The 22,902-nt window shown below is 39.3% G+C and overlaps 1 protein-coding gene across 1 annotated transcript in view; it reads right to left on the bottom strand.

Annotated features, from left to right (window-relative positions):
* TENT4B (terminal nucleotidyltransferase 4B) overlaps positions 1-22,902 on the bottom strand; it is a 75,716-nt gene that overhangs the window by 40,782 nt on the left and 12,032 nt on the right. The window contains exon 3 of the mRNA XM_046682029.1: positions 22,668-22,899. Within this exon, the coding sequence (XP_046537985.1) occupies positions 22,668-22,899 (232 nt within the window). The remainder of the gene's footprint in view (positions 1-22,667; positions 22,900-22,902) is intronic.

Here is a 22,902-nt window from a genome sequence, read left to right as displayed (position 1 = left end):
CCAGGTGGTAACTACTCAGGGGTTCATTATGTTACTCTGTATCTTCTTCATATGTTTGAAATAGTTAATAATATTTTTTATTATTTTCCTGAAATGACTAGGAATCAAAAGTCTACATAATGAGGAATTAAAACTTCCTTTAGCCATTCTACATGATGAATGAGCAGATGGCCCACTGACACACAGGCTACGTTCCCCAATTTATCACAGAGAGCACCTTCCACTTGTCTCCTCTCTCCCCACAGATCTAAGATACCATCAACAGGCAATGAGTTGTCAATCAGCACTCACTAGCCTGACTTCTCTCTCACCCTGAGACCATAATTGGCCCTACAATATTTGCTTGCCTCCAAAATTGCAAACTAAACACTAATTCCCATTAGAACTAATGTAAAAACTGCAGCATTTCTACCAACGTACAAGCAAATTCATATGAGGCTTGTAATACAGTCAAGATTGGTTTGTAATACTTACTTCACGTAACTGAAAATTGTCATTAACAAAAGGCAAAAATTTCCAAATAAGCCAGGAACCCGGAAGCAACTGCAACTTGGAGCTTGCCAGTTATATCAAAACTGTACAAGTAAGATCAAGTGGAAACAACCGAAGAACCATTCTCTCTTTCTATCACACTCACACACACACATACAAAGTCTAGACCTTTTTAATTTTTTATTGTTTTTAGCCAAAACACTATTTCCACATAAGTATGGGAGATGTGAAAGCACGCAAGACGCAAGGCTCAAAATGACAATACGAACACTCCTAGGTGCCTAACCCAAGAGAAACGAAATGTATGCCCACACAAAAACTGTTCGTGACAGCATTATTCATAACAGCCAGAGAGTGGAAACAACCCACATATCCCTCAACTGATGAATGATAAACATAATGCAGTATATATCCATACAGCGGCATGTTATTCGGCCACATAAAGGAATGAAGTGTTGATTCCTGCTACAACGTGGATGAACCTTGAAAACACTACGCTAAGTGAAAGAAGCTAGACACAAAAGATCACATGTATTGGATGATTCACTTACATGAATGTCCAGAATAGGGAAATCCACAAAGACAGAAAGCAGACTGCTGGTTGCCTAGGGCTGGGGATTTTTGGGGAAAGATGGAGAGTAACTGCTAATGAATACGAAGTTTCTTTTGGGGGTGATAAAAATGTTCTAAAATTTATTCTAGTGATGGCTGCACAACTCTGTGAATACACTAAAAACCATTTGACCTGTGCACTTTAAATGGGTAAATTATACGCTGTGTGAATTATATCTCAATGAGGCTGTTATTGGGGGGAAAAACGGCAGGAAAAAAAAGCTGCCATTACAGCCGTAAAAAGATTCAGCCTAAACTTGTGTGCTAGCACAAAGCAAAATAAGAGGAATAAGAAAGTCTCTAAGTCAATAAAAAGAAGAGTTGTACATCCAAGTAATAAATGACTTACACAAACCCGAAACAAATCAACTTGACATTTTAGTTAGCACTTGAACCAAGGTAACAGGCAAATTGTTACCCTTTTTGAAATCCTGAAAACACTGGCAGACCACAATATATTAGGACCCAAAGGGGGCCTAGGAATCCCAGGGTCACCACTCATCTAAGGCATTCAGAGGTTTTAATGTAAAAACAATCTAATCCTAGAATCCCAACAGCTCCTCCACACGTCCCTGGAAAGGCCATGAATCTACATCTGCCCATCTCAGCTCCCTCCTTGGTACTGCTGGTTTCATAGGATAATCTTGAAGCATCCACAGAAAGTCAAAAAAAGCCTTCTCACCATTAACTTCCTTACCAGTGTTCATATTACATGTCCTTAAGTTTACCATTACTTAGGGAGCCTTGTCTCATTTTATGGGAAGTTACACAGATCTGAACAACTCTGGCATTCTTCTCCACTGGAAGACACAACTACTAATTTCTGGAACTGCTGAATCCCTCGCCTTACCTCGTTCCTGAGCATGTGATCTTCTGGCCAAAGACAAACAGCCAACATGCTAATTCAATGGTGCCAAGTCTACTAGTACCTGCCTCACTTTCAGATAAGAAAGTGATAAGCATGAGACAAATTAAAACACTAACACACTAGTGAAACTTCAAAGTAGAATGACACTAACACATTTACACATACCTCAAAACACAAACACGGTCACCAACAAACCCAGGGGGCAAAAATCTCACAACTATACCAAGACACAGGAAAGTAAACTGATAAAACCTAATCTATTCAGCGGGGGGGGGGGCCAGCCTAGGGAGCCTGCACAAAAGCAGGAACAGTTTCCCTCATTCTCTGTTAACCCTCACAGTCTTTCTGGTAACAGAGAATAAGAAACCCAGCATCTTTTTTGGAGGAACGCAGATGGAGAAACTACTTGAAAAGTAAACACTTTGTACAAGTATGCTTCTAGCACTTTATTCACAGTAGAAAACAGAAAGCAACTGAAATGTCCGACAATAGGAGAGTGCTTAAGTAAACCCTGTATATCAGTAGAGGAAAATATATTTGCCCCCCTCCAAAAGAAGCTGCATTTGTAAACTATGCAAATACATGGAAAAAATCATGATGTAAACTATGGGAAGCATTAAGACCTTTCCTGTCGGTGAAAATTATTTTTAAAATGGGTCATTTACAGTATCACAAATAAGGTTTTATGGAGAAATAGCTGATACTTTATATAATGAAGAGCTTCTTTGAAATGGCATGTTTGTTGTTATTTTATAGTCAATTGATTAAATGTATAAGGAAAACTATTTGAAACAACCTAAAGTTTCTAACACTATAATGAAAGGCAAGCCCCAAAGAAAATGCAGGACACATCAAATTCTCTTGATATTTCTTGCTGTTTTGACACAATTATTCTAGCTACCATTATCTGTTAATCATCTTCACATCACTAAACTAATTCAGCCTTTTTTATAAAATGTTTCCAAGTCAGCACCCAGCACACTGGCAATGGGCATGCAGACATTCAGAGTCTACAGGGCAAACCCAAATCACCCCTCAAAGTCAGGAAAATTACAAAGAAAAAACTGACATATGCTCTGCTACTCTGTGTCTTCACTCAAATATCTGAAACTGCAACGAAGTCAAGCAAATTGTCTTGAGTCTGCTCCTCAACTCCATCACCCCTGCATCACGGCCCGGCTGCAGGACCATTTAGCATTCACCTATTTACCCTCTGCCTCGGCAGTCACTGCTCATGTGGACAAGGAGGTGTGCAGAAGAACGTTCATTGCAGCACTGCAATAGCAAACACTGGAAACAACTTTCGTCTTCATCAACAGAAAAAAGGCTTAAAAAATTATAGTGCAGCTACATAGTCGGATTCTACATAACACTTAAACCAACGTGAAAACGTTTCCAAGATAAATTATGTGGAAAAAAGCAAACGTTACGGGGCTAGCCCTGTGGCCAAGTGGTTGGGTTCGTACGCTCCGGGGCAGGCGGCCGCCCAGTGTTTCGTTGGTTCGAATCCTGGGCACGGACATGGCACTGCTCATCAAACCATGCTGAGGCAGCGTCCCACGTGCCACAACTGGAAAGACCCATAACGAAGAATATACAACTTTGTACCGGGGGGCTTTTGGGAGAAAAAGGAAAAAAATAAAATAAAATAAAAATTCTTTAAAAAAAAAAAAAAGCAAACGTTACAAAATAATACGCATTTTCTTTGGTCAGTCTACCTGGTAGGAAAAGTTCTGGGAAGATCTACAGGACACTGGAATCAATCACTACCTCGGAGGAAGAGGCTGGGGCTAAGAATGGTGGTCACACAAGACTGAACAATTATGTAATGTTTTAAGTTTTTACAAGGAGAATAAACTCATGCTTTACTTATTACATAATTAAAATTTAAGAAAAATCTCTGGATCACAAATTCCATGTGATTTATCTAATACTCCACTAAGGGTATTCAAATCTCTATGAATGCAGGTGGTTCGAGTCTAACTGATAAACGGCACTGAAGGCACACTGTATTCACATATGAATACACACACATACTTCCCTCTCCTCTCCAAAAAAAGAAAAAACACACTTTTAGTACAAGACCATATTTTTAAAAAATCTTACATGTAATCTCAAATTCCTTAATAAGCATTTTTACTTTCAATCCAAAAAAGCAACAGTGTTACAAGGCCTGAGCCAAATTTAAGGAATAGGATTTTTTTTTTTAGGATTTTATTTTTCCTTTTTCTCCCCAAATCCCCCCAGCACATAGCTGCATATTTTAGTTGTGGGTCCTTCTAGTTGTGGCATGTGGGACGCCATCTCAACACAGCCTGACCAGTGGTGCCATGTCCGCACCCGGGATCTGAACCAGCAAAACCTTGGGCCGTGGCGGCAACGGAGCGCACAAACTTAAGCACTCAGCCAGGGGCCGGCCCCTGAAGACCCTTTGATCTCAAATGCCATGACGTTTCTACCACGTGGCTACAAATCAATCAAGCCCATAAGCAGAGTGCTCTTTAAATAAATGCATGAACATCTTCTGCAAGTATCAGATTTGTCATATATACAATTTTGTGCTGGTCTACATAAAAATCCTATTCCTGGGGGCTGGCCCGTGGCCAAGTGGTTAAGTTCGAGTGCTCCACTTTGGTGGCCCAGGGTTTTGCTGGTTCAGATCTTGGGCGCAGACATGGCACTGCTCATCAAGCCACACTGAGGCAGCATCCCACATGCCACAACTAGAAGGACCCACAACTAAAAATATACAACTATGTACCGGGGGACTTTGGGGAGAAAAAGGAAAAATAAAATCCTAAAAAAAAAAAATCCTATTCCTTATCAGACCCTAAGAAATCCTAACTGAAAATAATTATGTTCTATCAGATCAACCACAAAGAAAAATTAAACTAGTCGCATAAGTCCCAAAATAAATACAAACATTTGGAATAAAAGATATTTTATAAATAACTCTTTAACCTTTTCCTTGCCAACATTCTGATTTTTTAAATGTTTCCATTTTTTAAAATAGTGGTAAAATATGCATAAAATTTACCATTTGAACCAATTTTAAGTGTATAGTTCTATGACATTAAGTATGTTCACACTGTTGTGTAACCATAACTACTATCCACCTACAGAACTTTTTCTTAAACTTTACTGAAGTGTGACTGACATATAAAACATTTAATATTTAATGTATACAACTTGATGAGTTAGGGGATAAGTGTATACTCACGAAACCATCAAGGTCAGAAGCATATCAGCTCCCAAAGTTCCCTCGTGCCCTTTATTTCTCTATTTTCATATGTGTGGTAGGAGCACTTTACATACGATCTACCCTCTCAGCAAATTTTAAGTATACAAGACAGTATTATTAGTTATAGACACTGTGCTGTATAAATCTCCAGAACGTATTTAAACTGCACAACTGAAACTCTGCTCCACAACTTTTTAATCTTCCCCAAATGAAACTCTGTACCCATTAAACACTGACTCCCCATTCTCTTCTCCCCACAGCCCATGGCAACCACCGGTATACTTTTTGTCTCTATGAATCTGACTACTCTCTTGGGACACCTCACAGAAGTAAAATCATTCAGTATCTGTCCTTTGTGACTGGCTTTTTTTCACTTAGCATGTCCTCAAGGTTCACCCCTGTTCTACTATGTGTCAGAATTTCCTTCCTTTTTAAGGCTAAATAATATTCCATTTTGTGTATATACCACATTTTGTTTATCCATTCATCCGCTGATGAACACTTTGGTTGCTTCATTTTGATTTTTTTAACCATATGTCATTTTGAAGTCACATACAATAAAGATGAGAAAGCCTTACATCATCACCATTTCTTTAAAAAAACAAAACAAAACAAAAAGATAACCGGACCACATTCTGGGCCATAAAATACCCTTTAACAAATTTAAAGAACAGAAATCATACGAAATATGCTCTCAGACCACAATGGAATTAAACTAGAAATCAGTAACAAAAAGATAGTTGGAAAACCCCAAAATACAATATTGGAGATTAAATCCACAATACTTGGAGATTATATAAAACATGGGTCAAAGAAGAAGTCTCAAGAGACATTTCTAACTAAATGAAAATGAAAATACAACTTATTAAAACATGTGGGATGCAGGGAAGCAGTGGTTAGAGGAAAATTCATAGCACTGAGTGCGAATATTAGAAAAGAAGATCTAAAAAATCAATTATCTAAGTTTCTACCTTAGGAAACTAAAAAAGATGAACAAACTAAAGTCAAAGTAAGCACAGGAAAATAAATAATTAAAATTAGAGGAGAAATCAATGGAAACAAGAAATCAATAGAGAAAAATCAATGAAGCCAAAAGTTGATTCTTTGAAAAGATCAATTCAACTGATAAACCTCTAGCCAGATTAACTAAGAAAAAGAGAAGACACAAATTACTAGTATTAGAAATGAAAGAAGGGCCATCACTACTGATCCAATAGGCATTAAGAGGGAAATAATAGAATATTATGAATGACTCTATGCCCACAAATTTTATAACTTAAATGAAACAGACTAATCCCTTCAAAGAGACAATCTACCAGAATTTACACAAGGAGAAAACAACAATCTGAATAGGCCTATATTTATTAAGGAAACTGAATCAATAATTAATTAACCTTCTAAAACAGAAAGCATCAACCCCAAATGGGTTCACTGGCAAAACCTTTTAAGATTTAAGGAAGAAATGATCTCAATTCTCTACTATCTCTTTCAGAAAAGAGAAGCAGAAGGAATACTTTCTAATTCATTCTACAAGGCCACCATTACCCTAATCCCCAAACCAGACAAAGACATTACAAGAAAGAAAAACTACAGACCAGTATCTCTCATGAACACAGATGTAAAAATCATAAACAAAATATTAGCAAACTAAATCCAACAATGTACAAAAATAATTATACACTAAGACCAAGTGGGATTTATTCCAACGTATGCAAGACTGGTTCAACATTCAAAAATAAATTTATGGGGGACAGGCCCAGTGGCGTAGTAGTTAAGTTTACACACTCCAATTTGGCAGCCCAGGGTTCACAGGTTCGGATCCTGGGTGTGGACCTACACAGCACTCATGAAGTCACGCTGTGGCAGCATCCCACATATAAAACAGAGGAAGGCTGGCAACAGATATTAGCTAGGGCCAATCTTCCTCAACAAAATAAATAAGTAAATAAATTTATATAATCTGTCATATCAACATATCAGTAGACACAGAAAAAGCATTTGAAAAAATCCAACACCCAATCAAAAACTCTCAGCAAACTGGAAATAGAGGGAAAGTTGCTCAATTTGATAACAAACATATACAAAAATCCTACAGCTAACATTGTACTTAATGATGAGAAATTAAGATGCTTTCCCACTAAGATTAGGAACAAGGCAAGAAGTCCACTCTCACCACTCCTACTCAACATCATATTGGAAAGCCTTGCTAATGCAATAAGACAAGAAAAGGAAAGAAAAAGTGTACAGATTGGGAAGGAAGAAATAAAACTGCTTTTCTTCACTGATGACATGATTATCTATAGAAAATCCCAAAGAAACAACAAAAATTTCTGGAACTAACAAGCCATTAGAGCAAGGTTGCAGGATACAAGACTAATAAACAAAAGTCAATTGTTTTCTTATATGCCAGCAATAAACAACTGGAATTTGAAGTTTAAAAGGCAATATCATTTAAATTAGCATAAACAAATGGAAATACTTAGGTATAAATCTAACATTATATGTACAAGAACTATATGAAGAAAACTACAAAACTTTGATGAAAGAAACCAAAGATCCAAAGAAATGAAGGTCTACTCTAGGTGCATGGTTCAGAAGAACCAATACTGTCAAGATGGCATTATTATTTCTTCCCAACTCGATCTACAGATTCAATGAAATATCAATCTAAATTCTAGCAAGATATTTTGTACATATCAACAAACTGATTCTAAAATTTATATGAGAAGGCAAATGACCCAGAAAAGCAATACAGTACAGAAGGAGAACAAATTCAGAGGAGTGACACTACCTAACTTCCAGACTTACTATAAAGCTAAAGTAATCAAGACAGTGTAGTACTGGCAAAAGACTAGACAAAACTAACTCAAAACTATAAAATAAAATGGTCTATGATCCATTTTGAGTGAATTTTTATGAAAGGTGGGAGACCTGCGTCTAGATTCATTATGTTTGGTAGTGACTTTATAGACACAATACCAAAAGTACAATCCATGAAAGATTTGCTAAATAGGACTTCACTAAAAGTAAAAATTTCTGCTCTGCAAAAGACACTGTCAAGAGAATGAAAAGGCAAGCCACAGACTGGGAGAAAATTTTTACAAAACACATATCTGATAAAGGACTGGTATACGAAATATACAAAGATCTCTTAAAACTCAACAATAAGGAAATAACCCAATTAAAAAATGAGCAGAAGATCTGAGCAGACACCTCACCAAAGGACATACAGATGGCAAATAAGCATATGAAAAAAATACTCCATATCATATGTCATTAGGCAATTGCAAATTAAAACGATTACATACCACTACACACCTATTAGAATGGCCAAAATCCAGAACAGTGACAACACAAAACGTGGACAAGGATGTAGAGCACCACTGCTGGTGGGAACACAAAATAGCACAGCCACTTTGGAAGACACTTTGGCAGTTTCTTACAAAACTAAACATACTCTTACCATCCAATCCAGCAATCTCGCTCCTTGGTATTTACCCAATGAGCTAAGAACTTATGTCCACACAAAAACCTGCACACAGATGTCATAGTAGCTTTATTCATAACTGCCAAAACTAGGAACAAACAAGATGTCCTTCAGTAGGTAAGTAGATAAATAAACTGTGGTACATCCAGACAATGGAGTATTTATTCAGCAGTTTAAAAAAAAAAAAAAAAAGAGCTATCAAGCCAGGAAAAGATATGGAGAAAACTTGAATTCATATTGCTAAACAGACAATGTGAAAAGGCCACATACTGCATGATTCCAACTATACGACATTCTGGGAAATGCAAAACTGTGGAGACAGTAAAAAGATCAGTGGCTGCTAGGGGCTCGGGGGAGGGAGGGGGGAATAGGTGGAGCACAGCGGATTTTTAGGGCAGTGAAACTATTCTGTATGATATTATAATGACGGATACATGTCATTATACACTTGCCAAAACCCACAGAATGTACAACACAGAGAGTTACTCCTAAAATAAACTGTGGACTTTATTTGGATTGTATCAATATATGGCTCATCAATTATAATAAATGCAAGATGTTAATTATAGGGAAAACTGGCGTCAGAGTAGGAAAGTGAGGGAGTATATGAAAACTCTGTACTTTTTGCTCAATTTTCCTGTAAACCTAAAACTGCTCAAAAAAAATAAATTCTACTACTGCACACACTTACACACACACACACACGCCTTGGGGAAGAAAAAGAAAGGAACAGCTACTTCAGAATAGAAAAGTCCATGACTATCTCTATCTTGCCCAGGTCCGAGAGATGACCTTACCTACTGACCTCCCTAGAAGAGGCTACCACAAACTCCTGAGGAAGCTGAAGCCAAACTGTGGCCAAGAGGCTCGGGTCAGGTCACCTTGGAGCCTTCCTTTACAGAAGCCATAAAGCCCTTTCTCTACACAGCTGCTACCATGCTTGCTACATGGTTTTTACATGTAAACAGTGGTTCTTAAAATCAATATTTGACTGGGGGGAAAAAATCACTGGACAGATTTACCCCCAATAGGAAGCCTTCCTATAATGCTGTATGGGTTACATTAGCCTGAGGACAGGAATGATTCATGGTAAGGTTAAAGAATATTAATACAAGATGAAGAAATCTAATCCAAGTTTAATTTCAAGGAAAAATAAATGTGTTACAACTGGTTGTTGAGTTAAGGCTATGAGAATTCTGTCTCCTGAGCAGAGGCTCATAGGCCACTAGATCCATCGCGGTTTTTTTTCAGCTACCACAGCTGAAAGCAAGGGTCAGGTACAGCTACAGGTGAAAGGCTTCCTTGACAGTCCAAGCCACAGACCAGAGGCCAAGCATAGTTCACTACAGGGAAAATTAACTACCTTTCCCACACGCCTGGCCCAAAGCCCGCTTCAGCTTCCTGTAGCCCACCTTGCTTCTCTTAGCTTAGGGATGACAGCTCAGGAACGGCACCCATTAGAAGTTAGAGCCCCTTTTTCACTCTTACCCAGTTCCCCTATAACAAGTGTACCCTCAGAATAACCAAATAGCTGAGGGGGAAGAGTTTCTCCATTTAGGAGTGTTCCAGCTAACAAATGATAAAGGTTCAAGAGAATAAGAATACCACAAGTTTACCCAGTAATGAATTCATCACTCTAGTAATGAATTAATAAATATAGGCAACAATCATTCATAGCTACTAATATCACAAAAAGAAAGACAGTCAGACATTATGTGTCTTTTAGGAAAAGTACACACCACCATCTATGACGTGTTCTTGCAAAAATCAAAAAAAAAATCTAAGCAAACGTCTAGATCTAATTAGAAACTTACAGAAAATACAGGAGGACAAAGGAACATATTAAACTGACATCACGGGGATGCAATCAGCAAAACTCAGAGAGTAGAAAAGTCTACAGGAAAAACAACCCAGTTTTTTCAACAAATTAATAGGGGGGAAAACAGACGGCAGAGAAAGCTGTAGATGAAGATTTAAAAAGCATTTCAACTAATAACAATACAAGAACCTCACGGATGTGATTTGAATGAATTGTTACAAAAATAATTACGGGACAACTGGGGAAACATAAACATTGGATATTTGATGCAACTAAAGAACTAGTGTTAATTTGTTTAAGTGTAATAATGGTGCTGTGATTACGGTTTCTTCTTAAGTCCTTACCCACACATACATACAGAAACATTTATACAACATGACAGGACATCTGGAATTTGCTTCAAAACGATGTGGGGTGGGAAGGGACTGGGGTAAGGTAAAATAAGCTTGGCCCTGAGTTGATGACTACTGAACCTGCCTGATAAGTACATGGAGGTTCATTATTCTAGTCTCTCTACTTACGAATTGTTTATAATTTTCTATAATAAAAAGGTTTTAAGAAATGAATTGGAGTAATTTCCGATCTCAATATTCCTTTCAAAGAGGTTGACCTTCACAGTAGATTCTGTTCACCATCCAGCTCAATTATGCTAAATATTATATATCCAATCTGTCCTGTACAGCTTCTCATTTGAAACCAATACAACCAGTTTTTCCTTTCCAACCCTCCACAACCTGGATCTTCAAAACAGTGGCAAAAATCTCCACTCTAAAAGTGTGCCCTCACCTCACTCATTGAAAGCAACGTCTTCACTTTATACACTGTCTATCCAACCAAACCATAATTTCCCAGGAGGCAAGAACTATGTTTTACTTTCTTTATTTCCCACAAAAAGCCTAGCACAGTCGTTTGCACACAGCAGTTATTATCCAACAAAAAAATGTGTGGGTCAGTTCTGGCCTGTTCAGAGATGAGTCGCAAAACCAACAACTAATATAACACCAAAGTCTTACAAATTAATAAGAAAGATAAACATCTCCAAAAGAAAGACAGGCAAGGGAAACAAGCAATTCCAAATAAAAACAAATAGCCAATTAATGCAAAGATATGTGCTAATTAAATCAGTAAAATGCTACTTTTCAACTATAAACTAGGCAAAAGCTATTTTCTTTTGTATTGGTTTTTGTTTTTAATTGTACTACTTAGCAATGGTGAGGGTTTAGGGAAAACTGGGGGACTCTTAGACACAGCTGTAAGGGTAAGCTGGTCCAATCTTTCCACAGGAAAATTCGGCAAAAGCCTTACAAGATACAAACACCATCCAATCTAAAACTTTACCTTCAAGAAATAATCATGCGCCAAGACAATCTATGGAGAAAGAACAGTCTTGAACAGAATCCACCAGAAAGCTACTGGAAATAATCAACAACTACAGGAAAGTGGCAGGGTAAAAACTAGTTGCATTTCTATTCCCTAATAACAAACTACCAGAAAGAGAAGTCAAGAATATGATCCTGGTGACTATCGCAACAAAAATAATAAAATATCTAGGAACAAATTTAACCAAGGAGGTGAAAGACCTATACACTGAAAACTATAAGACATTATTGAAAGAAATCGAAGAAGACATAAATAAAGAAATAGATATTCCATGCTCATGGGTTGGAAGAATAAACATAGTTAAAATATCCACATTACCTAAAGCAGTCTACAAATTCAATGCAACCCCAATCAGAATCCCAATGACATTCTTCACAGAAACAGAACAAAGACTACTAAAATTTATATGGAAGAACAAAAGACCCCGAATAGCCAAAGCAATCCTGAGAAAAAAGAACAAAGCTGGAGGCATCACAATCCCTGACTTCAAAATATACTACAAAGCCATACTAATCAAAATAGCACGGTACTGGTACAAAAAGACACAGAGATCAATGGAACAGAACTGAAAACCCAGAAATAAAACTACACATCTGTGGACAGCAAATCTTTGACAAAGAAGCCAAGAACATATAATGGAGAAAGGAAAGTCTTTTCAATAAATGGTGTTGGGACAACTGGACAGCCATATGCAAAAGAATGGAAGTAGACCATTATCTGACACCATACACAAAAATAAACTCAAAATGGATTAAAGACTTGAATGAAGCTATGAAACTCCTAGAAGAAAACATAGGCAGTACATTCTTTGACACTGGTCTTAGCAGCATCTTTTCAAATACCATGTCTACTCAGACAAGGGAAACAAAAGAAAAAATAAATGGGACATCAGATTAAAAAGCTTCTGCAAGGCAAAGGAAATCATGAACAAAATGAAAAGATAACCCACCAACTGGGAGAAAATATTTACAAATCATATATCCAACAGGGTGTTGATTTCCAAAATATATAAAGAACTCATACAACTCAACAACAGAAAGACAACCTTGATCAAAAAATGGGCAGAAGATATGAACAGATATTTTTCCAAAGAAGATGGCCAACAGGCACATGAAAAGATGTTCAACATCACTAATTATTAGGGAAATGCAAATCTAAAACTACAAGGAGATATCACCTCACACCCGATAGAATGGCTATAATTAACAAGACAAGAAATAACACGCTGGAAATAATAAGCTGGAGAAGATGTGGGGAAAACAGAACCCTCATACACTACTGGTGGGAATGCAAACTGATGCAGCCACTATGGAAAACAGTATGAAGATTTCTCAAAAAGTTAAAAATAGAAATATCATACGACCCAGCTATCCCACTACTGAGTATTTATCCAAAGAACATGAAATCAATGACACAAAGAGATTTATGCACCCCTATGTTCACTGCAACATTATTCACAATAGCCAAGACACGGAAGCAACCCAAGTACCCATCAACTGATGAATGGATAAAGAAGATGTGATATTATATACAATGGAATACTACTCAGCCATAAAAAGACAAAATCGTCCCATTTGCAATAACATGGACGAACCCTGAAGGTATTATGTTAAGTAAAATAAGCCAGACAGAGAAAGACAAACACCATATGATTTCACTCATATGTGGAAGATAAACAAACACAAGGATAAAGAGAACAGATTAGTGGTTACCAGAGGGGAAGAGGGAGGGGTTGGGGGATGGGAGAAAGGGGTAAAGGGCACACACATATGGTGACAGATAAAAACTAGACTATTGGTGGTGAGCACGATATAGTCTATACAGAAATTGATATATAATAATGTACACCTGAAATTACACAATGTTGTAAACCGATGCTACCTCAATAAAATTAAAAAGCACTTTAATTCATTTAAAAACATAATTTAAAAATAGTTTTTAAAAATAAATACTTCTTTGAAACTTAAAAAAAAAGGGGGGGGGGGGCCTGCCGGGTGGTGCAGTGGTTAAGTGCGCATGTTCTGCTTTGGCGGCCTGGGGTTCGCTGGTTTGGATCCCAGATGCGGATATGGCACTGCCTGGCAAGCCACGCTGTGGTAGGCATCCCACATACAAAGTAGAGGAAGATGGGCACGGATGTGAGCTCAGGGCCAGTCTTCCTCAGCAAAAAGAGCAGGATTGGCAGATGTTAGCTCAGGGCTAATCTTCCTCAAAAAAAAAAAAAAGAAAAAAAGAATAGTCTTTTACAAATGGTGCTGAGACAACTGGATATCCACAGCAAAAGAATGAAGTTGGACCTCTACCTCACACCATATACAAAAACGAACTCAAACTAGATCAAGGACATAAATGTAAGGGCTAACACTTTAAAACTCTTAGAAGGAAACATAGGGGTTAATTTTCATGAACTTGGATTAGGCAACGGTTTCTTAGATATGACACCTAAAGCACAAGCAACAGAAAAAAACAGACTTGAAATCTATAAAATACATAAAATTATGTACAACTATAAAAATTATATAAAAAATATAAAATTACATAAACAAACAAACATTTGTGCTTCAAAGGACACTATTAAGAAAATAAAAAGATAACCCATAGGATGGGAGAAAATATCTGCAAATAATCTATCTGCTAAGGGTCTAATATCAAGACTATACAAAGAACTCTTACAACCCAACAGTAAAAAGACAACTCAATTAAAAAATGGCGAAAGGATTTGAATAGACATTTCTCCAAAGAAGATATACATATGGGCTGGATACACATGAAAAGATGCTCAACATCACTGCCATTAGGGAAATGCAAATCAAAACCACAATGAGATACCACATCACACCCACTAGGATGGCTATAATCAAAAAGATAATAAAAAGTGTTGACAAGAACATGGAGAAACTGGGAACCTTACACATTGCTGGTGGGAATGAAAAATGTTACAGCTGCTTTACAAGACCTAGCAATCTCACTCCTAGGTATTTACCCAAGAGAAATGAAAACATACGTCCACACAAAAACTTGTACATGAATGTTCAGAGCAGCATGATTTATAATCACCCAAAAGTCGAAAACTAAATGTCCATCAACTGATAAATGGAGAACCAAAATGTGGTATATTCATACAACAGATATTCAGCCACAAAAAGAAACGAGGCACTGATACATGCTACATGAAGGAATTGTGAAAACATTATGTAAATGAGACACAAAAGGCCACATATTTTATGAGTCCATTCTTATGAAATGTCCAGAATAGTAAATTCAGAGACAGAAAGTCTGTACGAGGTTACCAGGGGTTGAGGAGGAAGCGGGGGGTGGGGGGGGGGGGGGGGAGGGGGGGGTGATAATGGGTATGGGGTTTCTTTCCTGAATGATAAAAATGTTTCTGGAATTAAACAGCTGTGATGGTTATACAACCTTGTAATAGTCTAAAGCCACCGAGTTGTACACTTTAAAAGAGTGAATTTGATGGTATGTGAATTATATCTCTGTAAAAGTAAGTACAAAAATAAAAGAAATAATCCTGTCTGGGGCAAAGGCTCAGCTAAAAGCATGTCTTCTGTAAAAAACAGAAGACTGGAAACAAACTAAATGTCCAAGAGGAGATTGGTGAAATCAATTAAGGGGTATGCAATCAGTGGACTACCAAGCCCACACACAGCAAGTACATGGAGTCATACTAAACATAACGGAGTATTAAAACATGCTGCAAAAATACACTGTACAGGAAGAGATGTTTGTCATATTGTTTGATTTTTTTTTTTAGTCAAAAAAGTATGCCCACAATATTCCGATGCCCTTCTCCCAAAGAAGAAAACAATTTTAGGATAAAAACTAGTTCTAACCTCTGGTCTCCAGACTGAGAGAGAATAAATTACTATTACTTAAAAAAATTCTTTAAGTCAGAAAAAAAATATATTTTTAAGTATACTCATAGTAGGAGTCCATACTGATAAAATGAAAAAAGGTAATATATGTATACATACATTAAAAAATCTAAAAATACTTACACCAAAATGTTAACAATAGTTATATCCTGGTAGTAGTAGTATATGCGCTGTATTTTCTTCCTTTGGGTTAGCTGTATTTTCTGGGTTTTTTGACAACTAGCATTTATTAGTAGTATGTAAAATACATGTTGATTTTAAAAACAAGTATTCTAAGGGACAGTGGTATTAACACCTCATACAAAGAAGAAAATAAAGGGTGAATAACTAACTTCAAGGAATAAAAACACAAAATCTCAAAACTCATCACTGATCTAACACTTTATTAAATCCAAAGTACTGGAAGTTAACTTTTAAAACTCCACAACCACAATCCTAATGGATTCTTATTCCTGCTTTGGCAGAAATTTACAATACTCAATAGTGCTAAAAGTTGTTATTTTGACAAAATCAAAACAGTGACAACAAAGGGCTAGTAAGGGAAAAATGAGAGACCAGGTCCCAATTCTCAGTCCAGAAAACAGTTCCATGAAACAGTTTATTCTAAGATAGACTTGAAGATAAAGTATTTATTCTACAGTCTGAAGGCTCAGACATAAAAATATAAAATGCAACATAAAAATACTGTACAAAAACTTCACCACCACCACCAACAAAAAACCACCACCACTACCACAGGGTTTACTCTTCAAAATATATCCAAGCCAACGGAAAATAAAGTTTACTCATAACATATCAAGAGACAGGACTCTTGGAGCCGGCCCCATGGCCGAGTGGTTAAGTTCATGCGCTCTGCTTTGGCGGCCCAGGGTTTCGCCAGTTCGAATCCTAGGCGCGGACATGGCACCGCTCATCAGGCCATGTTGAGGTGGCATCCCACATGCCACAACTAGAAAGACCCACAACTAAAAAAATCCACAACTATGTACCGGGGGGCTTTGGGGAGAAAAAGGAAAAATAAAATCTTAAAAAAAAAAAGACAGGACTCTAAATTTTGAAATCAACTCTGCAGTTATCCTTTTATATGTTTTTAGAAAATGAAAATAAAACTCTATTTCATACTAGTTTCTAACTAGTTTCTAAGAAACAGCAACATATAAAGGAAACTGCAAACAACTTCAAAGACAAAACAAAGAAAAAGAGTTCAAATGATACTAAGAATAAAACTAAGTAAAACTTGAAAATTAAGACCCTTTTAAGCTACAATTTTACTTAGAGATTTTTACTGAGGACATTCTCAACACTGCCAAGAAGTTTTTAAAATAAAAATTAAGGTTAGGTAGGATTATCTATGAGAAGGTTAATATGATGAAAGCACAATGAACTATCACTACCAATATCAGAATGGCTAAAATATAAAACCGCGGTAACACCAAATGCTGACAAGGATGCAGAGAAGCTGCATCTCTCACATTGCTGGGAGGAATGTAACATGATACCGCCACTCTAGAGGAGAGTTTAGCAGTTTCTTTTAAAACTAAATATGTACTTACCACATGACCCAGCACTTTGGGGCATTTATCCCCCCAAAATGAAAACTTACGTTCACATAAAAACGTGTACATGAATATCTATAGCAGCTTTATTTATCCGGAAACTCTTCTGGAATGTTCTTCAACGAGTGAATCGTTAAACAAACTGTGGTATGTCCACACTATGGAACACTACTCAACATTACGAAGGAATGAACTATTAATACATGCCAAAATTTGGACCGATCTCAAACGAATTATGGTGAGAGGAAAAAAGCCCAAGTAACATAGTGTATGATTCCACTTATATAACATTCTCAAAATGACAAAATTATGGAGATGGAGAACAGGTCAGTGGTTGCTTAGGGTTAGAGATGAGGGTGTGTGCGTGAAAATAAAGGGGTAGCATGAGGGATCTTTGAGGTGATGGTACAGTTCTGCACCTTGATTGTGGTGGTGGCTACACAAATCTGCACATGTAAAATTGCACAGAATCACACACACACTCTACACAAACGAGTGCATGTAAAACTGATGAAATCTGAATAAGGCTGTGGATTGTAACAATGTCAACTTCCTGGTTTTGATATTAAACTACAGTTATGCAAGATGTTACCATTGCAGGAAACTAGGTGAAAGGACTAGGAGATCTCTGTGCACTATCTTTTTGCAACTTTCTATGAATCTATATTTCAAAATAAAAAGTAAAAAAAAATTAGATGAGACTATGCAGGAGAAGGTTAACATAAAGTTTTAACATAGCATTTGGAACATAGTAAGAAGGCCACCACGAGCACTTTTAATAAACGAACTAATTCAAAAATACAGGTTTCTGCATACTATTCCAAGTACTTCAGCAGAAAGCATGACTTGAGCTAGAATTCCTAAGTTTACTTACTGGACGCTACATGAAATCTCTTATGCACATGGCAAGATTTTTTTTCAACTGTTCAAGTAAACAAGGAGCCAGTACATAACATAAATGGCTCCACATTCAGTTCTTTCCCAAAATCTTGAACTCAAACTTCCATTTGGCCCGAAGCCCTTAGTATACAAAAGTCTCTCATATCCTCAAGTAACTTACAGAATGGAAATAAACGTATCACCAGCTGTTTGGGTCCAAATTAATGAAAAGTCTAGCTCAAGGTCATCCTCAACTTCAATCAATATTGCCTTAGAAAAAAATAATTGCGTGTCATGTTACAAATGAGTTGGTGTTCTGTAGCAGCTAAGTCCCTAACAAATATTGAGGGGTAGAAAGAACACCCTGCTGGCAGTCCTCTGAATTCCGAGAGCAGGGTGAGCTGTCCAGCCGGCTCCGTAGGAAACAGCAAAGACAGCAGTCGCAGACCAGCTGCCGGGAACTGGACCGCACTTCTTCAAATAAGCCTCCTCTGGCCTACAGCCCCCCTTCAGGATTACTCCACATCTATCGCGTGTAAGTGATTAATACATACAGTCTCGAGTGCCGTGGGTGTGATCCTGAAATAGTTTCCTCCACTAAATATTACTCTAACGAATTCAAAGAAAGGAGACTAGAAAGCTGAGTGAAATCATACAACAGCTTGCATTTCTACTTTCCACAGAAAAAATGGCTTAAATTTTTCTCAGCTTTAGCAGGTATAAGAATACCTAACCACAACCGTCTGAGCACTCCAGTATCAGCAAGGGAGTCCTTGAATTTTCTTCCCATGAATTTATCAGTAGGGGTTTCATGGAAGAAGTTGTGATGTAACGCCATCTCTCACACCAGGACCAGAATCGTTCTAACACACATACTCCCCATCCCCACCTTATACTCTTCTAGGATCCCTTTCTCATCCTTCTCTCTTGTAATATACTCAACCTTCTGTGTGAACACAGGGTAGACTCCAAAAAGCTTATTCACTCCCTATTTCCTTTTGCCATACAACAGCAAAAAATTAACGGGGGTTGAAAAAGATACCACACACTAAAATGTCAACGATTCTGACAGTGACAGTGTTCACCAGTTTTAGATTTTAGAAAGAAGATGAGCTGTGGCATGAAAGCAACTTAGCTGAACACAGTATACTAGATTTTGGGAAATTCTCAAATACGAATTACACTGTTAGTGTAGCATCTACACTGTAGAAAACCTTGTCTTCTTGAAAGCACATTTCAGTACCCAAATGCAGTAAGATTCAATAACCTGAAGAGATAGTTCACTAAAGAACTACTGGGGGCTACATTTGAAAATGCAGAGAAATTATATTTAGAGCAAGCACTTGGAATAATACTTTCATATTCAACCTATATTAATCGGCCTGATCACTTTGGAGCCCAGCACTAACACGAATCCCACTGATTATACTGTGTAGAAACAAGCAAAAAGAGGCCAGAATGCCAGGGCTGAAGAATAGTGTCAGCATCCTGGGCTTACTGTGACACAGTGGACATAAAGAAAGACACTGCCCCACCGCAGTAAAGATGACTACATCTCAGCCCCCAAATTTTAACTCCCTGCTAGACCGTTCCACCTAAACATCAGTCTTACTTTTTTACTGCTTTTACTGCTAACCAACAGTCTTACCGCCTATTTTCAATAATAATACCAATATTTCCCCAGTCACTCCAGTTCAAAGCTATACTGTCATTATTAAATCCATAAGGGAGTCAGAATGCTCTCCAGCCTTACCTTGTAGAATCTCTCTCAGTCATTCTTCTTTCCCATTCCCATGATCCTATCTCAAGAAATTATTCCTTAAACCCAGTTTCCCACCAGGGTCTTCTTTATGTCCCACAGTCAAATTCATACTGCAAACATTACTTTGAACAAGTCATCCAAGCCTTGAAAAAATATCTAAAGATCTGGCAGTGCAGCCAACATAAACCTATTCTCATGAGCCTGGACAAGCACCAAGCACCTTCTACAAGAAGTTTCTGGACACCAGGCTCAGGACCAAGGACTCTGAATCCTCCATAAGTTTCCTGTGTTAGCTCCCTTTTGTCATCTCTTCTTTCTCCATGGTGATCAACAATTAAATCCTTGAAAAGAAAAGGGCTTATGGCTCATTCTCATGGACGACCAGAAGGAGCAGGTGGTGGACTGCTTCCTACACCATAGGCAGCTTTGGAGGGAAATGAATCCCAAAAAATAGAATAAGTAAAAGTAACTTTAACAAGATAGAAAGGAAAGCGATCAAATTCCTTGGGTCTGCGGGTAGATGGAGAAGAAGAGTGAGATGGTGAGCCCAGGCGAGTTTCATTTTAAAAGAGGACTATGAAGACTTCAGGACGAAATCCAAATATCTTACTCTACATTTAAGAAATTTCCATCTTAACTAGCGACCTAGTGGGTAAGAACAAACATATCTATAATAAAAAAAATTAAACATAAGCAAGCTATAGTAAGAGCATTAAGCTTAAGACTTCAGAGGAAGAACCAAAAAAACCAAGAACCTGGGCAAGGGAGAAGTCAGGATTTTGAACCGTATCTTGGAGTGTTCAGGGAGTAAGTCAACCAACTAGTTCGGCTGAAGCAGAGAACACAGAGAGATCAAAAAAGATGTGAGAGGATGTACATATACGGCTGTCCCAGAGTTCTAGTCCACTCTTCATGGGCTTTTTCTCCTCTCCCTATCTGGACTATCAGGTCAGAGGCCAGGGACCACCACAAATCGGTTAACAATTTGTTAACCTATCAGCTAAACGCCCGTCACATCCCAAGAACTCAGAATGCTGGGAACTTTTACTATATTTAATTTCAGAACAGCCTAACAGTGAGGTGCTCTCTGAACTCAGGTTTCTTAAATACCTATACTAAAAATAGCAAAACTTCTGTAAAAGTCAAGAAATAAGGATCCATAAATCAAAACAAGAATTTTTAAGCAGCCAGACACTCTTAGAACCACTTAATAAAATAAAATAAAAAATTTAAACTGCTGACATCCTCTAAAGGAGGAGGCACAAGAATGGAAAGTCCGATGAAGTGATAAGCAGTTTTAAACAGGTTTACAATCAGTTTTTAAACATTAATCCCTCTAAGAAATGGAAATTTCTCTTCTTAATCCCTCTGAGAGCAACACAATGTTTGAATCAGGAACAAGAACATCTTGCTTCTTCCTAACTTCAAATGTGAACCTTTTACAGTATCCTCGACATTAAATAGAAGTAGAAGAGAGGACAATTTCTAATCTATCAAAAAGAGAGGCAGCCAGCATTTTAGATCTATAATATATCTTTGCTACACACACATGCAGAAGCTTCGGTGAAATGAAATTAGGGAACTTCAAGGTTTTAGTTAATGATAACTGGAGCTTATTCCTGTGAAATGAAACTACTAGAAGCCCCCTATCAATCTGCTTGTCACTCAACCACAGGTTTATGGTTCCTTTTGGAAAAGCTAACAGGATGGAACGAGCAGCCTTTTCTGAAAATGTGATGACCATGGAGAGCGCCCTTGAAGCCCAGCAACAGAGGACTCGAGCCTGAAGGGCTGAGGCCCCGTGACGGGCCCGCCAGCGCCAGTCCTACCGAGGGAGCGCCTGTCCAGCAAGGTGGGAGCTGGAGCCGCAGCGGAGCAGGCACCGACTCGGCCCCCCAGACCCCCGGCGCGCGCACGGGCCGGCCCCGCTCACCAAGGCCGCGCAGCCCTCACCGGGGAGTCCAAGAAACGCCTCACAAGGGACTACCAACGGTGATTTCCCTTGCCCCAATGGAAAACAGGCTCAGAAACGGAACGCAAAGTGGAAGCTCCTCTCCACACTCCAGCCACACACACGCACACGCGCGCACACACGCGCGCGCACACCCACCCGCGGCCCAAAAGCTTTATTTTACAAAATAAAAAGACCGAGCGACCTCTTGCACCCAGAGGCTGCCCGGAAGAGAGCGCGAGCTGGGACACCCCCGCCCGTGCGCGGTCCCCGGGGTCGCGCGGCAGCCGCGTCGCCACGGCCCAACTTGAGAGCGCCGGCGGCGCCGCGGCCGCCAGTCAGCACCGAGTTGCCGGGACCCGAGCGCGGCGCCGCACAGGGGGCGACCCAGGGCGGGGCCCGGCCGCCGCCTCCCGCGCGGTCCCACCGGCCGGCTCCGCGGCCACCTCGTGCTCGCTCCGCAGGACCAGGCGCCGCCAACGCAGCAGGGTTTTCGAAACAAGAAACAGAAAGGCGGGCCAGGGTCCCCGGCGGGCAGGCGGCACGCGGACCGCACTCTGGCCGGGCGGCGGAGGGAGGAGCCTTCTGGACGCTTCTGCCCTGGCGAGGACAGCACCTCCGGCCCCCGTGCCGCCGCGACGCGCGAACGCGGGAGCGCCCTCGGCAGCCAGCGGCCCGGCACGCACGCGGGGGCGGCGGAGGGTCCGGGCCCGGCGGCCGCGCTGCCACTCACCCCACGACGCCCTGGTTGTAGTTCCTCCGCTTCCACGGCGTCCCGCTGTACGCGCCGCCGCCGCCGTCCGCGCGGCCGGGCCCCGCGGCGCGCCCGCCGCCGGGCTGCAGCAGGCTGTAGTTGAGTCCGTAGGTGCTGGCCTTGTTGTCGCGCTTCCTCTTGTTGCTGCCGCCCGCGGCCGGGTCGGCGGGCTCGGCGGCCGGGCCGGCGGCCGGGCTCACCCCACGACGCCCTG

Source organism: Equus quagga, chromosome 13 (assembly GCF_021613505.1).
Source record: "Equus quagga isolate Etosha38 chromosome 13, UCLA_HA_Equagga_1.0, whole genome shotgun sequence".
Taxonomy (NCBI): Eukaryota; Metazoa; Chordata; class Mammalia; order Perissodactyla; family Equidae; genus Equus; species Equus quagga.
Note: the sequence above shows the minus strand (reverse complement) of the source record. Positions and strands in the feature narration are given on the sequence as shown.